The following is a 17,196-nucleotide window of genomic DNA, read 5'->3' on the forward strand; positions in this document are numbered from 1 at the left end:
AAAATCAAAATAAACTACTGTTCCTGAAACTTGGCAGAACTTACGATAGAAAGGTTTGGTACATGTTCTATAAACTGGCCTCCTTTAAACATTCTACATCCCAAACCATGGCCTTAGGGCTAGGAGGGAGCTGGGACAAAACCAGTCTGGTCCTCCAGGAAAAGGTCATTTCACAGAATCACAGACTGTCGTGAGCTGGAAGGGACCCACAAGGATCCTCCACTCCAGCTCCTGGACTGACCCCACTTCTCATGCCAAAATTACCTTATCAACATCTGTTGTGATGGTCCTTCAGCTGTATGTGGGGTTTGACCCCCAAGGCACCCTGTTCAGAAGTGCTGGATTTAAACAGCCCAGGTGGAGCTCCCCAGTTTCTGGAGTATGGACAGCTCTTTAATTAAGCCCATTTGTGGCCTGACCTCTCTTTGCTTTCGGATCTGCTTTCACTTCTTATTCCTTTCCAAACATTACCCTGGTATTTACAACTTCAGAAGTGTAAGTGTGAGTAACTTCAGGAAATTTAGAGATTAGCAGCCCTGATGGAGAAGTATTTAACTACCAGCAAAGAGGGAACACATTCCAAACTGCCTAAGGAGAGCAATCCTTCTCCTCCTCCCAATTCCTGGTCTTGCACATGTGGTATCTCATCTCATGTTCATCCAGCAGCATGTTCTCACCAATCAATCAATCCTTTTTTCTAGATGCTGTTATTATTCTGTATTATGCTGTATATTCTATATATATATATATATATAAATGAAGCTACAGAATTTATATGTTCATATAGGATAGATTTTTCACAGTATTTCAATATACTATTGCCACTGAACCTATACAAGGTCAGACTACATTTCACCAAAAGCCCTTTATTCAGTTCTTGATCACATAGGAGTCACCCAGCATTTTTCTCTCCCACCCACATCAAATCTTGATAACTGGGAGTCTTCTTGCCTTACAAAACCCTCCAACACCATTTACCTGGAGGAATGGACTGTGTGGCTGATGGTAACAACATAACCAGCTCCTCCAACATCCAAGTAGGGCCCAGTAAAGGTAATTAGTCCTGGATTAGCCACTGCATGCAAGTACCTAAGAGAAGCCAAAAGAAATAACTAGTGAAAAATTATTACTGTACCTTTAGGACTGTATCTTATTTTGTCAAAATAAACAGACACTGAATTCTTCACACTGTGAACAGTGTGCCACCAAATTAATGTTACTTATTTTTAAATAAGTATTTAAGCACAATTAGTACCTAAACCAGACCAAATGGTTCCCCGGTACATCCAACTGCATTAAAAGAAGTTCAATTTACTTCTGCATACAAATATTAATGCAATTTTAGACATTTTTCCCCTGAACAATGTCTGACTTAGCACCAGCAGAGTCTCAAACTCAAAGCAAACAAACACTGGCAAAATTATTACATTGCAAATGAAGAGAAATAAGAGAATTGATGCAAGAAACTGCAGAAATCTGTCAGACAGGGATTACAAATTACAATTCCTTTTAAAACTCACTGTCAGCATAAAATAAGCCACAATCATGTCAAATATCTTCCTACTGTCATAAGAAAGTTTATACAACTGTTGGAAACACTTTTGCGTACGAAAAAGTGATCATTTTGTTTTTCTCTACCTCAGTGCATCAATCCATGAGCAGCTTAACCCACTTCTACTTTATTTCCAGTGTTTTCCTTGCATCTTCTTTCCAAAAGATTACAAATTTGGCTTTATATAAAACCCAAGACACCATTTCATGCTGCAGACAGAGCTTTTTCAAACCACATATTGAGATAGTCAGTGAAATGTAAAAGAAAAAAAATTCCAATTCAAACCGAACTCCAAAACAATAACAAAAATAATTTGGGAGCTTTTAAAATAGAGACGAGGGATTGCACAGGTAAATAACCTGAAGAAAAGCTCACCGGGAGCTGTGGGCAGGATTATTTCAGGGAAAATATGGGTCAGGAATGCTGCCAGAGCATTGGGACTTGGTGCTGTCTCATGTTTTCCTAGTGTCACACTGGCAGCACCTGGCCAGGTCTTTCCCACAAATCCCACATGTTGGAACACTCTCCAAGCCCTCTTCGCTCTCAGGCTCCCGTCCCAACGTACACAACTATTTGTCCAAATCAGATGCTGCTGCATAATTAACACTCACAGCAAATCCCTCCTTTAAATCAGTGAGGAAACCCACTGTAAACAAACAAAAAGATTAAAATATTTACAACCAAAAATGGCCCAAGGAGCCGAAAACGCTCCTGAATCAGCTAATCCCTGAAGGGGATGCTCATTCGCTGAATATTTATGTTCCCATCTGCCATAGCTGGGATCTGCAACAGAAACTACCACCTAAAACAAAAAGGGTTGAAATTAGAACCAATAAATGTTTTAACTGGCTGCACTTAAGCAAAGTGTTTAAGTACACGATGGAAACATTNTTTACAAGAAACTCGATGTAAAAATCAAAATAAACTACTGTTCCTGAAACTTGGCAGAACTTACGATAGAAAGGTTTGGTACATGTTCTATAAACTGGCCTCCTTTAAACATTCTACATCCCAAACCATGGCCTTAGGGCTAGGAGGGAGCTGGGACAAAACCAGTCTGGTCCTCCAGGAAAAGGTCATTTCACAGAATCACAGACTGTTGTGAGCTGGAAGGGACCCACAAGGATCCTCCACTCCAGCTCCTGGACTGACCCCACTTCTCATGCCAAAATTAACTTATCAACATCTATTGTGATGGTCCTTCAGCTGTATGTGGGGTTTGACCCCCAAGGCACCCTGTTCAGAAGTGCTGGATTTAAACAGCCCAGGTGGAGCTCCCCAGTTTCTGGAGTATGGACAGCTCTTTAATTAAGCCCATTTGTGGCCTGACCTCTCTTTGCTTTCGGATCTGCTTTCACTTCTTATTCCTTTCCAAACATTACCCTGGTATTTACAACTTCAGAAGTGTAAGTGTGAGTAACTTCAGGAAATTTAGAGATTAGCAGCCCTGATGGAGAAGTCAGCAAAGAGGGAACACATTCCAAACTGCCTAAGGAGAGCAATCCTTCTCCTCCTCCCAATTCCTGGTCTTGCACACGTGGTATCTCATCTCATGTTCATCCAGCAGCATGTTCTCACCAATCAATCAATCCTTTTTTCTAGATGCTGTTATTATTCTGTATTATGCTGTATATTCTATATATATATATATATAAATGAAGCTACAGAATTTATATGTTCATATAGGATAGATTTTTCACAGTATTTCAATATACTATTGCCACTGAACCTATACAAGGTCAGACTACCTATACAAGGTCAGACTACATTTCACCAAAAGCCCTTTATTCAGTTCTTGATCACATAGGAGTCACCCAGCATTTTTCTCTCCCACCCACATCAAATCTTGATAACTGGGAGTCTTCTTGCCTTACAAAACCCTCCACCACCATTTACCTGGAGGAATGGACTGTGTGGCTGATGGTAACAACATAACCAGCTCCTCCAACATCCAAGTAGGGCCCAGTAAAGGTAATTAGTCCTGGATTAGCCACTGCATGCAAGTACCTAAGAGAAGCCAAAAGAAATAATTAGTGAAAAATTATTACTGTACCTTTAGGACTGTATATCTTATTTTGTCAAAATAAACAGACACTGAATTCTTCACACTGTGAACAGTGTGCCACCAAATTAATGTTACTTATTTTTAAATAAGTATTTAAGCACAATTAGTACCTAAACCAGACCAAATGGTTCCCCGGTACATCCAACTGCATTAAAAGAAGTTCAATTTACTTCTGCATACAAATATTAATGCAATTTTAGACATTTTTCCCCTGAACAATGGCTGACTTAGCACCAGCAGAGTCTCAAACTCAAAGCAAACAAACACTGGCAAAATTATTACATTGCAAATGAAGAGAAATAAGAGAATTGATGCAAGAAACTGCAGAAATCAGTCAGACAGGGATTACAAATTACAATTCCTTTTAAAACTCACTGTCAGCATAAAATAAGCCACAATCATGTCAAATATCTTCCTACTGTCATAAGAAAGTTTATACAACTGTTGGAAACACTTTTGCGTATGAAAAAGTGATCATTTTGTTTTTCTCTACCTCAGTGCATCAATCCATGAGCAGCTTAACCCACTTCTACTTTATTTCCAATGTTTTCCTTGCATCTTCTTTCCAAAAGACTACAAATCTGGCTTTATATAAAACCCAAGACACCATTTCATGCTGCAGACAGAGCTTTTTCAAACCACATATTGAGATGGTCAGTGAAATGTAAAAGAAAAAAAAATCCAATTCAAACCGAACTCCAAAACAATAACAAAAATAATTTGGGAGCTTTTAAAATAGAGACGAGGGATTGCACGGGTAAATAACCTGAAGAAAAGCTCACCGGGAGCTGTGGGCAGGATTATTTCAGGGAAAATATGGGTCAGGAATGCTGCCAGAGCATTGGGACTTGGTGCTGGCTCATGTTTTCCTAGTGTCACACTGGCAGCACCTGGCCAGGTCTTTCCCACAAATCCCACATGTTGGAACACTCTCCAAGCCCTCTTCGCTCTCAGGCTCCCGTCCCAACGTACACAACTATTTGTCCAAATCAGATGCTGGTGCATAATTAACACTCACAGCAAATCCCTCCTTTAAATCAGTGAGGAAACCCACTGTAAACAAACAAAAAGATTAAAATATTTACAACCAAAAATGGCCCAAGGAGCCGAAAACGCTCCTGAATCAGCTAATCCCTGAAGGGGATGCTTATTCGCTGAATATTTATGTTCCCATCTGCCATAGTTGGGATCTGCAACAGAAACTACCACCTAAAACAAAAAGGGTTGAAATTAGAACCAATAAATGTTTTAACTGGCTGCACTTAAGCAAAGTGTTTAAGTACACGATGGAAACATTTTGAGTGAAACGAAAAAAAAAAAAAACAAAACAGAACAAAAACCCCTCAGGCTACGAAATCAATCCCAAATATTTTCATTATTGCCCTGCAAAGCTTTGATAAAGGGACCCTAAAAACTCACCATTGTCTCCTGGTGGGATCAAATGCTTTGTCCATGAGGGAGCCGGGGTAAATGCGGAGCACCCCATTGGGGGTTGCTATGTAACGGCGCACAATGTAACTGTTGAGGCCGCTGATCTCCATCTGTGTCATCCATTCATCGGTGCCGTGACTGGTTGCCATTACTTCATTCCTGACAGAGAACTGCAAAACAAAGGCAGAGCTGGCGGGGTTCCTCCAAGAATTGCATGAAAAGATAATAAGCTGCTGGCGGGGCTTCCCCAGGAGCCATCGGAGATCATCTAAACTCAATTACTTGGTTAAAGTCTTCTCACACCACACGGACCCGGCGCAATTCAAGCAAAGGAAAAGCTTGTTATAATGAAATATTGTCGTCGTTATCTCTGTGGCTTTTAGAGTTTGTTTTCTCACTTCAAGTAAATATAAATAATGCTCTGCTTGCACATAAAATAGGAACTTCTTGTTTATACGCCTAAGAATACAGAGATATTTCTGCTAAGAATTTACTGTAGCTTTAGTTTTTCTAGGGTTTGTTTCAAGAGCTGCTTATCAAATTTTCACACCCACCCCTCCTGGGGAATAAGCCCTCTCCCTCCTTTCTCTATTCTTAGATGAGACGTTGGGAACAAATTCCTCCTTGTGAGGGTGGTGAGGCCCTGGCACCAACCTGTGTTTCCCACTGCCAGAGGGCAGGGTTAGGTGGGAGATTGGGAAGAAATTTTTCCCTGTGAGGGTGGGGAGGCTCTGGCAGGGGTTGCCCAGAGAAGCTGTGTCTGCCCCATCCCTGCAAGTGTCCAAGGCTGGGTTGGATGGGGCTTGGAGCAACCTGGGATAGTGGAAGGTGTCCCTGCCCACGGCAGGGGGTGGAATGAGATGGGCTTTAAGGTCTCTTCCAACCCAACTCAGTCTGATAGTCTGTGATTATATAAAGGTGTGGGCCATGGTAAACCAGGTCTGCCCAGGGTGGTGACCCCGAGGCCGTACCTTGAGGCCGGGGTTGGCGATGAGCCGCGTGTTGTCGCTCAGATAGGCTGTGTAGTGCTCCACCATCCGCTTCGTCTCAGGCTGGCTCAGGTGCTCGTAGGGGGAGGAAAAGCTGCCTGCAGAGAGCATCACTGTAGGGCTTTCTAAAAACACCAAAGCATGAGAAATTTAAGGACGATTCATTGCACATATTGCATAGTGAAGACACTGGCACCACAAGAGGGTCCCAGCTGAGGACACGTGGAAGGAGTTACACTGACGCACTGTCCACTCCTCCACCTGCTCCTCCACTCTCAGGTCATTGTGGCCTATGAGGGAAGGCAGGAAATGTGAAGTTTTCCACCCAAACCAGAGCACTTTCCAGCACAGTTGTCTCCCCAGTCACTTGTGTAGCACATGAACTAACTTTCCTGCTTCAAAATACACAAGTCACAACATTAGTCCTCTTACTCTGATCTCTGTGTGTTATCTGGTACTTCAGTGCCCTTGTTCTCAAAGTCTAAACAATTTCTGAATTACTACTTTCAGAAAGATTACAGAAGCTGTTTTCCCTTAAGGAAAGATTTTATGCTAAAGAAGAAGAAGAAGACATTAATTATCTGTGTTTAGGTTACATACTGCAGAGGAAAAGGAAAATGAGCATTTTTAGTCCCAGACACTGAACAACTGAAGAATTACAAGTGCAGAAGAGGCAGCTCCTCAGTAAAAGTGCAGCTGCCTGGAGTGATTTTCAGAACAGACTAGAAGGTAAACTTTCATTGTGCAAAATCAGGCAGCTTTTTCTTTTTAAAAGGAGAAGCGATCGTGACAATGCAGGCTGAAGGTTGAGAAGAAGGTCTTTTCTGAGTATTTGACCCATGGAACCCGAATCCCCTGTGAGGAATGGTATCTAGAGGAAAAATTTCAGTGCAGCCTGTGAAGTGTTCTGCTTTTAGTCACATTGCTCTAAAACACAGCCCCACACATCCAGCAGCCATGTGTGCTGCAGCCATCACTTACAAACTTCTGCTCTGCTCCTTCATCTGCTTCCCAGACCAAATATTCTGATGGGATTGCATTTTGCTTTGCATGAAGTTTTTCTACTTGACAGCTTAGTACTGCGTTTTTTTTGAGATTTTCCATTTATCTTTCTGGATATAAGATAATCAAGACTAGGCACCACATTAAAGAAAAAAAAAATCCCTGCATTTTAAACAATTGGCAAAGCAATTTCCCCAGGTTTGTCAAGTCCCTCCATAACTCCTCCAGTCTAATCTCCGTTATATTGCAGGGACACAAATAGCTAAGGAAAGTCTCACAACTATGCCACCAATCCACCAGGAGACATTCAAACCCTGCTACAAACAAAAGCACTTAATTCAGAATTTCTTATAATACAGCACAGATTCTAGCAAACCTCCCAAGATTAACACCTAAATATTAAAGTTTGTAACTTAGGATGTTTATATAAAAACCCTCTATGTTGAGATAAATTCTGGTCTTTAATTTCTCTATCCTTCCCAGACATTAGAACTGCCATGGAGACTCTCCCTTTTTCCAGCAGTGAAATGACTCAGGTAGAGCACAACCACTTTAGCTTATCAAAAGCAGGAATGTGCCAGTAACCTGAGAATTTTTAAGCAGGTGAGGAGGGCCTGGAATCCATCACACCACTGAAGTTCTCATTTCCCCCAACAGGCTTAACTTCTGACTTCAATGGCATTAAATGCTTTTGGCAGTGAAAAACTTCGATAAATCCAAAGTCAAAAGAATGTCAGTCCTGCACAACAGGCCAGGGCTTTGTCCTACTTATGTTACTTGTCAGTAAGGTGCTTTACAGCCAAGAGAAGAGGACTTAGTTTAAGCTTGGTGAGACATCTCTCACTGTCCCAGCTCCAGTTTTTGGGAACTCTGAGCAAAACTCACAGTGCATTTATCTTGCACTCTGATGATCAGCCCCACTCATTCATCCATGTAAGGGCTCAGCATTGAGCAGGCAACTATGATCAAGGAAGAGCTGTAAGAAGGTAACAGCTGATTGGAAAGCCAGCCTTGGAAATAAAAGCCTCTCAAGAGGGGAGTTTTTCCAGAGTTTTGTGAGAAGAGTTTTACTTTCTGCTGCCACACTCTGCAGAAACAGGCCTGTGTGACAGGACTAGAGGACGTGGCCTCCATTTATGCCAGAGGAGGGTCAGGTTGGACATCAGGAGGAATTTCTTCCTGGAAAGGGTGTTCAGGCACTGGAAGGGGCTGCCCAGGGAGGTGGTGGAATCCCCATACCTGAAGGTGTCCAAGGAATGACTGGACGTGGCACTCAGTGCTCTGGGCTGGGTGACAAAGTGGGCATTGGGCACAGGCTGGACTCAATCTTGCAGGTGTTTTCCTAAATAATTCTGGGATTCTGAGGTCGTCAAGATCACCTGTAGAACCTTACCTAGGGTGGCCAGCTGCTTGAAGTGCAGGCAGGCATTAGGCTGGCCCAGCAGGTCCAGGCGGTGATAGAGCAGTTTGCTGCTGGGCACTGTGTTGAGGTTCTTCAGCTGCTTAACAGGGATTTCTGGCTGTATCACCACCACACACAGGATAAAGGACGTGTCCTGGACCTGGAAAACATGAGGAAGTCATCAAACAGAAACAAAATGGGGAGGATGTAAAGAACTTGTATATATTGGAGCCACTAAATTGTACAAAACCCACTTTTCCATAGTTAACAGACCAAATAAAAACACTGTAATCTTTTTTCCCAGAAGGCTAAATAAGACATTCCTTTTGTTGCTCAATGAGTAATTTGTAACACTGTTTTATGGATATTTTTTGAAGAGTCATTAACAGAGGAGAGGCTGAAGGTTCACAGTGGATAAACACACACTGGTATTCCCTTCATAGACAGTACAGACAAATGAACTCTCAAAAGTAAGATTTTATCCTTTCCACTACATGTGCTACATGTGCCACATGTTTTACTGGTTTATATATTTTAAGGATCCTACGATAACCAGACTAGCAAAGCCTGGAGTGTCTCAGCTGCTCTGCAAAGAGTGTTTGATATTAAATGCAGCATTACAATATTAGAAAATTAGCTCCAGACACCCTCCTGTGTGAATTTCTGTTAAACAATGACAGATTTAATCTCTTAAAACTGCTCAGCCTAATCTTTTAGGTTGGATTTAACTCAGTGCTGTGAAATGATCCACAAGTACCCTCTTGAGTTTGTTGGCACAAAGAAACAGCAATTATTTCTGGCATCAGTGAAATTCACCTGGATTATATTTAACCTTAAGATTCCATTTTAATCCCAAGGTCAAGATTAGTGTTCAGATACGTTCCAAGCTGAAGAAACAAAGGCTAGGAGCTCTCCTAAAGCTCTTACAACTGGTAATACAGCTATAAACTGACTCTATGCCATCCTAGTTTTTTTCCCTTACCATTTTCCAGGCATAGCTGACATTGTAGGCTTCTTTCCCAATCTCTCTCAGCTTGTTGACATGCCAAGACAGTGAGGAGTTCACAGGAACTGTGATGATCTGGCTGCCCAGGGGAATGCTGCAGTGGGGGATAAAACATCCAGCATTTTATTATTAAACACTGAGCAGAATTGTTGCAGCTTAAGCAAAACCCTTCAGCTGTATATTTATAAAAGTATCATAAGAATTGAAGAAATTAACTGTTATTTGTCCTTGGTGAAGAAAAGTGTATGTGTACTGAAAATGCACCCCCCCCCCCATTCTGAGCTCACACGTACTCAGATCAGGCCAAGGATAAAGAAAAACCAGCATCAAACAGTGGAAAAAATTCCTGACATGGAAGGGAGAGATTAGAAGGAGGATCCCCCAGATCAGCTATGGAAATCACTGCCTGCACACTCAATGATAAATGAAAGAAACTGGAGGAAAAACCAAACCAGAACTCTTGGGGAACAAAAAAATTCCATCCAAGCATTCAGATATTGTAGAAAAGGGAACTTTGCCCTCCATTCTTTTAAAATTCCTCTAGCAATGCTTCTGGGCAGTGCTCATGTTTGGATTTGCATCCCAGTTACTCACCTGAGGATGTTCTGGCGCACCAGCTCAAATTTGGGGATGTTCTCATAATGGATGATATCCGTGTGCAGAGGGGGCTCGGACAGCAGGTAGGGCCTGGTCAGGGATGGGTGCATCAGAGTGTAGCCTAAAAAATAAAGATACAAACCCAAATGTTGAATGCAGTAAAACAACTGAGCCTGGGACGGATATTTGTAGGGGGGAAAAAAAGAATATACAGTAACTCCATGGAGGTTTTGTATTTAACAGATGTCAGTGGCCAAGCAATGTTATCATCAGAGAAGCTGCAAATAAAACACAGCTCAAAGAACTAAGCCATAAAATGAGGTTGGATCAGAGGAAATGAGCTGAACACACATATATACCAGTTTTTCCTCCTTCCCTGCACAAACAGAAAAACTTGGATTTCACACGTGTACAAAATCTCATCAAGTGTTTCCACTCCAGGACAGAAATTTCAAATCATGAAACCACCTTAAGTCTCCAGCAACTCTCAGGCAAAACTAACCAACAACACACAATTAATCTGTCAATAAATATTATCATTCATTACTTACAGACTATTTGGAGACTATGGGGATTCAGAGTTTCCTTTTGGTGGTTAATGACCTCAGTGGGACTAGAAGGGATTATCTGAGCCAAAATTACCTTTATTATCAATGAGGAATGTGTAGGAACCCAAGGAGTCTTGGTAATAGGTGACATCTTCCAAGATATAGGCGAGATTAACATCCACCCCAACAATCCCCAGCAGCAGGTTCCCAAAGTAACATGGTTTGCTGACAGTCATTATCAGGCCTTGGAACGAGAGAAACAACATAAAACCATCAGCAATATTATCTAGTAAATTATTTTTGGAGGAAACAGAGCAGAGGCTTTATAATTTCCAAATGTTACACAATTAAATTTGATTTAGGATTCCTTGCTGGAATATGGACAGGCAAGCTCAGCAGGTTGTCTGTCATGTCTGGTTGTTGATAACCACTCTCCTTGATTAGTTAATTTCTGTGTTTCTGATAGTGACCTACATTTAATCAATTTATTAAAACACACCACAATTAATGTTTGGGGGGTTTTGACAGTGGATTACAAGTGGATTCCTTACAGATAAGATGCATTTGCATGAAAAGCCAAGATGGCTTTTTGTTCCTTTAACATCATTTAAAGTAGTTTAAAAAATAGGGGGAGGAGGAAGGAAGAGAATTTGTGCTTGTAAAGCAACAAAGGAATGAATTATTGCTCATCTAATTGCATATTCAGAATATTAAACCTCCTCTGCTTAACTAAATTCCAGTATCACCACTGTACTGGGAATCATACCCATAATTACATATTGTTTTGGGATGTATCTCATGCCTGAGGTAAGAACTCATTGCAATACCTTACTACTCTTATTTTCTACACCACTGCTGTTTGGAAACTGAGAAACTCTTCCCTCAACCCAATATAAAATTCATTTGCATGCATAAGCTTTTACGTTGGAAATCTCTGCAAGACAAACCTCCTCTGTTGCACCATTTTTAATCCTTTGGTTGCTCAGATTTTCAGTTATGCTTGGATAGGGCTTTGGGAGAGGGCAACAACACAGCTTAATCACCCAGGTTAGGAAATGCAGGAAGGAGCAGGAGTTCTGACTCAGAAGAATAGTCTTAAGTCTGTTTTGGGGCTCAACACAACCTGAACTCAGCAGCCCTTGAAAACTATTCAGAATAACCTCAGCTACTCCAAGGACAAGACAAGACTAAGACTATATAAAGTCCCGAATGAAGAAATACAGAATTTGCTCAATTGTCAAAACAATGTAAAATCACTGATGTATTTCCAGACATCCCTGAGGTGTCACATCTCTTCCCAGAGCACTGGAGCAGTTCTAGAGAAGGGTCAGGTGAGCTGCCCAAGAACTAGTAGGGGTATATCCTACAACTCTGACCTTCCACTGAGCTGCAGGAAGGGCACCAATCCCAGAGGGAATGAGATGGCAATTCAGCAGCTATTAGCTCAGGCAGTGGGACCCATGGCTGTTTCCTTCAAGTACAAAGAATTTCTCTCCACAAATTAAATTACTGATGCTGTGTATGTACACATACACAAGAACAAATTTGACCCTGAGAATTCAAACACTTTTTCCATAACTAGACCTTCTGCAGATGAAAATCCTATTAGCAAAAAGGCCTGGAAGCACACCTGAGCACACCACCTCGTGAGACTTCAATACATTTGGGAATATGCAGGCCAAGGGAAGCTGATCCCTTCAGTTTTTATACCCAAATCCAATGTCAGCACTCACCATCTCCCATTTCATCCGAGAAGGGCAGACTGAAAACGGCCTCGTCGATCATGCGGTTGGGGAGGTTGGTGTAGAACCTCCCAACTGTGGTCTCCAGATTGCTCAGCTGGTTCAGGACCATCATGCTGCCCTTGGTCACAGGAAGGGCTGTTCTGTCTGGCACCCCATATTTCACTGAGTTCTGCTCTGCCAGGTCCCTCAGAAAGGCCAGTTCCTTCAGCCCTGTCACCCCCTCTGAAACGCAGATGCAAGGAAGCAGATAAAAGAAGCCTAATTTCCACCAATGCTTCTGTATCTTACTCCAAATAACCGTAAATAAACACAAAATTATACATCCTGTAGTACTGAAAATACTATATAATCACTATTAAAGTGATAAGGTAAAGTGCTTAAAGACTGGTTTAAGAAGAGTAATTAGATAACACAAAATTAAATAAGATTGTCTCTCACATGCTGCTGCACAGTGAAAAAATTTACCATGCTGTTCATATCCCCACTTAAACAAAGATCTTTTAACAAAGACTTATGTGCCCCATAAATCCACAGGACAGCTCTTTGTTCTCCACCGGTGGCTCGCCCACGGAAAAGACCAGGAGCGTCTCACCCACGCTTGGAGATAACAGGCTTTGTTCTTCAGCTTAAACATTAAAGTTTCACGTTTTACACAAGTCCCAGGCTCAGTTCCTGCACACAAATCAAAGTCTTTTGCATGCAGGAGTCTCAAATGAGTATTTAAATTTACAATCAAATCATACATTAGCTTAAGCTTTAGTTTCCTTGGTTAGAGTCCGTGTGCAATTTTTGGTGATAAAACAAACAGCCTTTGTGCTGAAAATGCTTTCCTGGAAGCACAGGATGCCAAACTACTGGGAATGTGATTTTCATATTTAACTTCACTCTTAAATTGGGTCCCAGGTTATGAAAGCATTTCAGATTGTGTTTGATGTCACGTTCATGCTCCCTGGCTAAGGACTGAAACAGAAGCCACACGTATTTCTGTTCTGTTCCACCAGGAACCAGGGCAGGGGCAGGAAGGTTTACAGTTGCAATAATTATCAAATTTAACTCAGTCTGGTTGCCACCAGATAATTCAGGCAACAATATTTTATATCCTGAGCAGCTGCACAGGGATACATAAGCATATAGTGGCACATATATATACCTAAGTAGGAACATCTGGATTCAGCCTCTAGATTCTGAGTGCCAAAATCCATAACAAACTGCTCCCAATAAGGCCTGGAATTACATTTGAATGAGCTTCACAAACAAGCTGTGCAAGGACAGGGAATGTTCATCCACTGGAAATCACAACCATTTCTCACCATTCATAAGAGCATAAGTAAGAATCATGACTGAGTTATTGAGGAAACTGTTCTCTTCGTTGATGACACGTAGAGTAGCTTTTTTATCATCTTCAGAGGAGTCTTTTGATGTAATCCCAGCTGAGAGATAAATGATGACCATGTCGGTATCTAAAAGAGAATCAGAGATACAGCAGAAAGTGCATTAGGTTTTTAACTCAGGCAAGACATGTGCTAAGAGCCCTTAATCTGCTCCCAGCCACACGCTGCCAATAGCTTCATCTGTGAGAGTCACAGCAATCTACAGTGGATAAACACCCAGCAGCCTGATGAATTACAGCATTTATTATTAAACTTTCCTTCTTAGCACTTACCAAACATCTGTTTGTTTTGGTGCCTTCCAGCCACCCAGGAGCACTGGGGTTCGTTTCTCCTGAGCAGACCCCACAGGCACCTTCAAGGTCTCTCCCCACTCAAACCATTCTATGACCCTAAGTCAGAAGATGCCTCCAACATGGCCTTGGACCAGGGATGGGGCAGCCACAGCATCTCTGGGCAACCTGTGCTGAGGCCTCACCCCCCTCACAGGGGAAGAATTTCTTCCCAATATCCAACTCTGTCCTCTGGCAGTGGGAAGCCATTCCCCCCCTTGTCCTGTCCCTCCAGACCTTTGTCCAAAGTCCCTCTCCAGATCTCCTGGAGTCCCTTTAGGCACTGGAAGGGGCTCTAAGGTCTCCCTGGAACCTTCTCTTGTCCAGGCTGGACAGCTTGGCTGCCACTAGGCAGGAGTGTGCAAGTCCACCTTCACAAAAGTAAAAAAAACCTGCAAGTTTCCTCTTTTGCCCCCTGTTCTCTTCCCACCCTGCAATCCTAAAGCCTGGAGCTGCTCACCCAGTGCCTTCCTATGGAGTAGGTTAGAGTGGAACACTTGGGAATGTGACCTGGCTGCTTGCACATGAACTGGAACACGTTTTTCAGGCTGAGGATGTTCTTGGCCAAAGTCCTGCCTCAGAGCCTTTGAACACGTCAATTCAAATCCCTGCTTACACCCCAACCTGTTTCATCACATCTCAGGATTAAAAGTGGTTTGTGCATGTAATTAATGGTAGAGATCATGCACCATATATAATCCAAAGCACTGGGTTAGTTGGTCATATCCCAAGTTCATTGTCTCATCTGGGTTTTTTTGTGGGTTTGCTATGTTGGTTTTAAATAGAAAAGAATGCTTTGACTTGCACATTTTGTCATCATGACTTGAAAAGAATTTCAGCCAGAACAGGATTTTGACACAAACAAGAGGTGCTATTAATTTGGGGGTATTTCTACCTTATTTTTTTAAGGGCTATAACTAGGGGAAAAAAGCAAAGCCAGGTATTAAAACAGCTTTGCCTGGAGTTTAAGGAAAATTGTTGCTGTTTCCTAGGCTACAACATAGATATTGGATCTGCAGCCAGGCATGATGTTGCAGTCTCAAAGCTTTGCTAGGAGGAGTAACACAAACCAGTCCTAAGTCTGCATTAGGGACCACAGTAAACTGGGCATCTTATCATTCCCTAGCTGATCACCTTGTGCTGTTTGATACACTGCACTTCTGAGAGCTGCAAAAGGCCCTTATATTCAGTGCACCATTACTGCATTTATCTGCAGCATGTCTTTGTATATTTTATACATATATATGTGTGTGTATGTATGTATGTATAAATAGCATGTCTTTGTGTATATATATATTAATCTAGAGCATGTCTTTGTATATTATATATAAAATGTAATTTAATATATATATATACACATACATATGCAACAGACACACATGTTATTTACTTAGAGTTTTCAGGGAATGTTGGCACTTGTGGCAGAGCATTTTCTCTCACTTTGGGATGAGGGTTGGCTGAGCAGGACTGCAACAGGAACTGGAATAAGGCAGGAAATCCAGACGTGTTCAACAGCACAATTCTCCCATCTCACACCAGTAGTTCCTTTCTAACTTTTCCAGTGTGAATTTGGGACTGAGGCTGTATCTCAACAGCTTCCCTGGCACACCCACACATTGTTCTCTGGGAACAGGATGTTAGAAAATTAGCAGGCAAATGAATGATATTTTTTTTTCTAGGTTTGTTTTTCTTTTTTAAAAAAGATGAAAAGATTATTTAAAAGAAAATGAGACATGTTTTATAAACATCCTCTTCTCAAACCTATTGTGCTTCACCCTAGGAATTCTGAAATGTGCTATATACACATCAGTTCTTCACAATCTTTCACGTGTAGAGAAAACCTAAATCCAAATAATTTGCATTTAACTTTCTGACCTTGTCCCCCAAAATATTTGTTTGATATGGGTGTTTTCACATTAATGAAGAATATGCCAAAACCTTCTAATCATAATATACAAACAGTGACAAACGTGGAATCATGGAATGGTTTGGACTGGGAGAGACCTTAAAGCTCACGTCAAGCCACTCCCTGCCATGGGCAGGGACACCTTCCACTATCCAAGGTTGCTCCAAGTCCCTGGACACTTCCAGGAGTGGGGGAAACTTAGGACATAAGTAGATATGTAGGAGGATGCTGCAAGACTCTACAGCTGATGTTCTTGGAATAACTCCTGCTGACTAATGCATCCTATCCCAGCCAGCTTTGGATTGTTTATTTTTTATCTGACAGAGTTGCTCCCCTTTCACCGTTTTCCCAGAGGATGGTAAAATCCTACCCTTGGCAGCCCTATCCTTCAGCTAAAAGCAGTGCCCAGTCAGATAAAGGTCTCACTGTACCAATGGCCTGAAGTTCAGCATTTGGCTGAACTGTAGCAAGAACACTGTTTCACAAACAGAAGGAAAATCACCTGGATTGGGAACATATTTCCTCATTCTTTCCAAATCACTTTAATTCCTGGACTTTTCCTCTTTCTCCTGTTCTGTACAGCATCTGGGCTGGTGCCCTTGGGGACACTGCAAGATCTGCACTCACTGGAGCAGGCACAATACCAGGCTATGGGATCTAAACTGACTATCCCCGTAGAGATCCGGCTGCTTCCCCCACCCCACTGTGGCACTGCCAATGTTACTCAGCTCCAAGGAGCACTCAGAGCACAGAGTTTGCCTTCCCTGGCTTCCTGGCAAGCAAATGTGCAAATCAATTCCACATACATCTTTTCCTCATCTTTAACCACATCCCCATTACAAAAAACACACAGAAAAACCCCATCTTGGGAATAGGAAGGAGAAAGATTGTAATGAGTATGCAAAGTTCACCAGGGTATCCTGAGATGAAGGAAAATTTAGCCAGGACAACTTGGTATTCCATAAAATAACCCCCATAGTTGATATCCTCAAAAAAACCCCATTTTCCTGAGAAGAAAGGGCCACTTCCATAGGATTCCTGTTAAGCCCATTATCTATAGACATATGTTCCAGCAATAATTAAATGAACCTGCAGAAGCAGGAAGTTTCCTTGAAGTGACCCCTGACCCTCCAACATACACATTTGGGAAATAATTCAGCCATCAGACAATTGAATCCCGCATTTCCATATTTCAGTTCAAAGGCAAGGCGAGTTGGCAAGTGACACACATGA

The 17,196-nt window shown here is 41.9% G+C and overlaps 1 protein-coding gene across 3 annotated transcripts in view; it reads right to left on the bottom strand.

Annotated features, from left to right (window-relative positions):
• Window positions 1-17,196, bottom strand: part of CACHD1 (cache domain containing 1) — a 97,195-nt gene that overhangs the window by 16,118 nt on the left and 63,881 nt on the right. For all 3 annotated transcript variants that reach the window (XM_027891094.1, XM_027891096.1, XM_027891097.1), the window contains exons 8-16: window positions 13,648-13,797; window positions 12,326-12,559; window positions 10,687-10,836; window positions 10,042-10,165; window positions 9,424-9,541; window positions 8,433-8,601; window positions 6,020-6,162; window positions 5,037-5,218; window positions 3,449-3,559 (exon numbers count right to left, since the gene is read on the bottom strand). In XM_027891094.1, coding sequence (XP_027746895.1) covers window positions 3,449-3,559; window positions 5,037-5,218; window positions 6,020-6,162; window positions 8,433-8,601; window positions 9,424-9,541; window positions 10,042-10,165; window positions 10,687-10,836; window positions 12,326-12,559; window positions 13,648-13,797 — 1,381 coding nt within the window. The remainder of the gene's footprint in view (window positions 1-3,448; window positions 3,560-5,036; window positions 5,219-6,019; window positions 6,163-8,432; window positions 8,602-9,423; window positions 9,542-10,041; window positions 10,166-10,686; window positions 10,837-12,325; window positions 12,560-13,647; window positions 13,798-17,196) is intronic.

Source organism: Empidonax traillii, unplaced genomic scaffold (assembly GCF_003031625.1).
Source record: "Empidonax traillii isolate 1590-97213 ecotype Southwest subspecies unplaced genomic scaffold, ASM303162v1 scaffold309:size1915965, whole genome shotgun sequence".
Taxonomy (NCBI): Eukaryota; Metazoa; Chordata; class Aves; order Passeriformes; family Tyrannidae; genus Empidonax; species Empidonax traillii.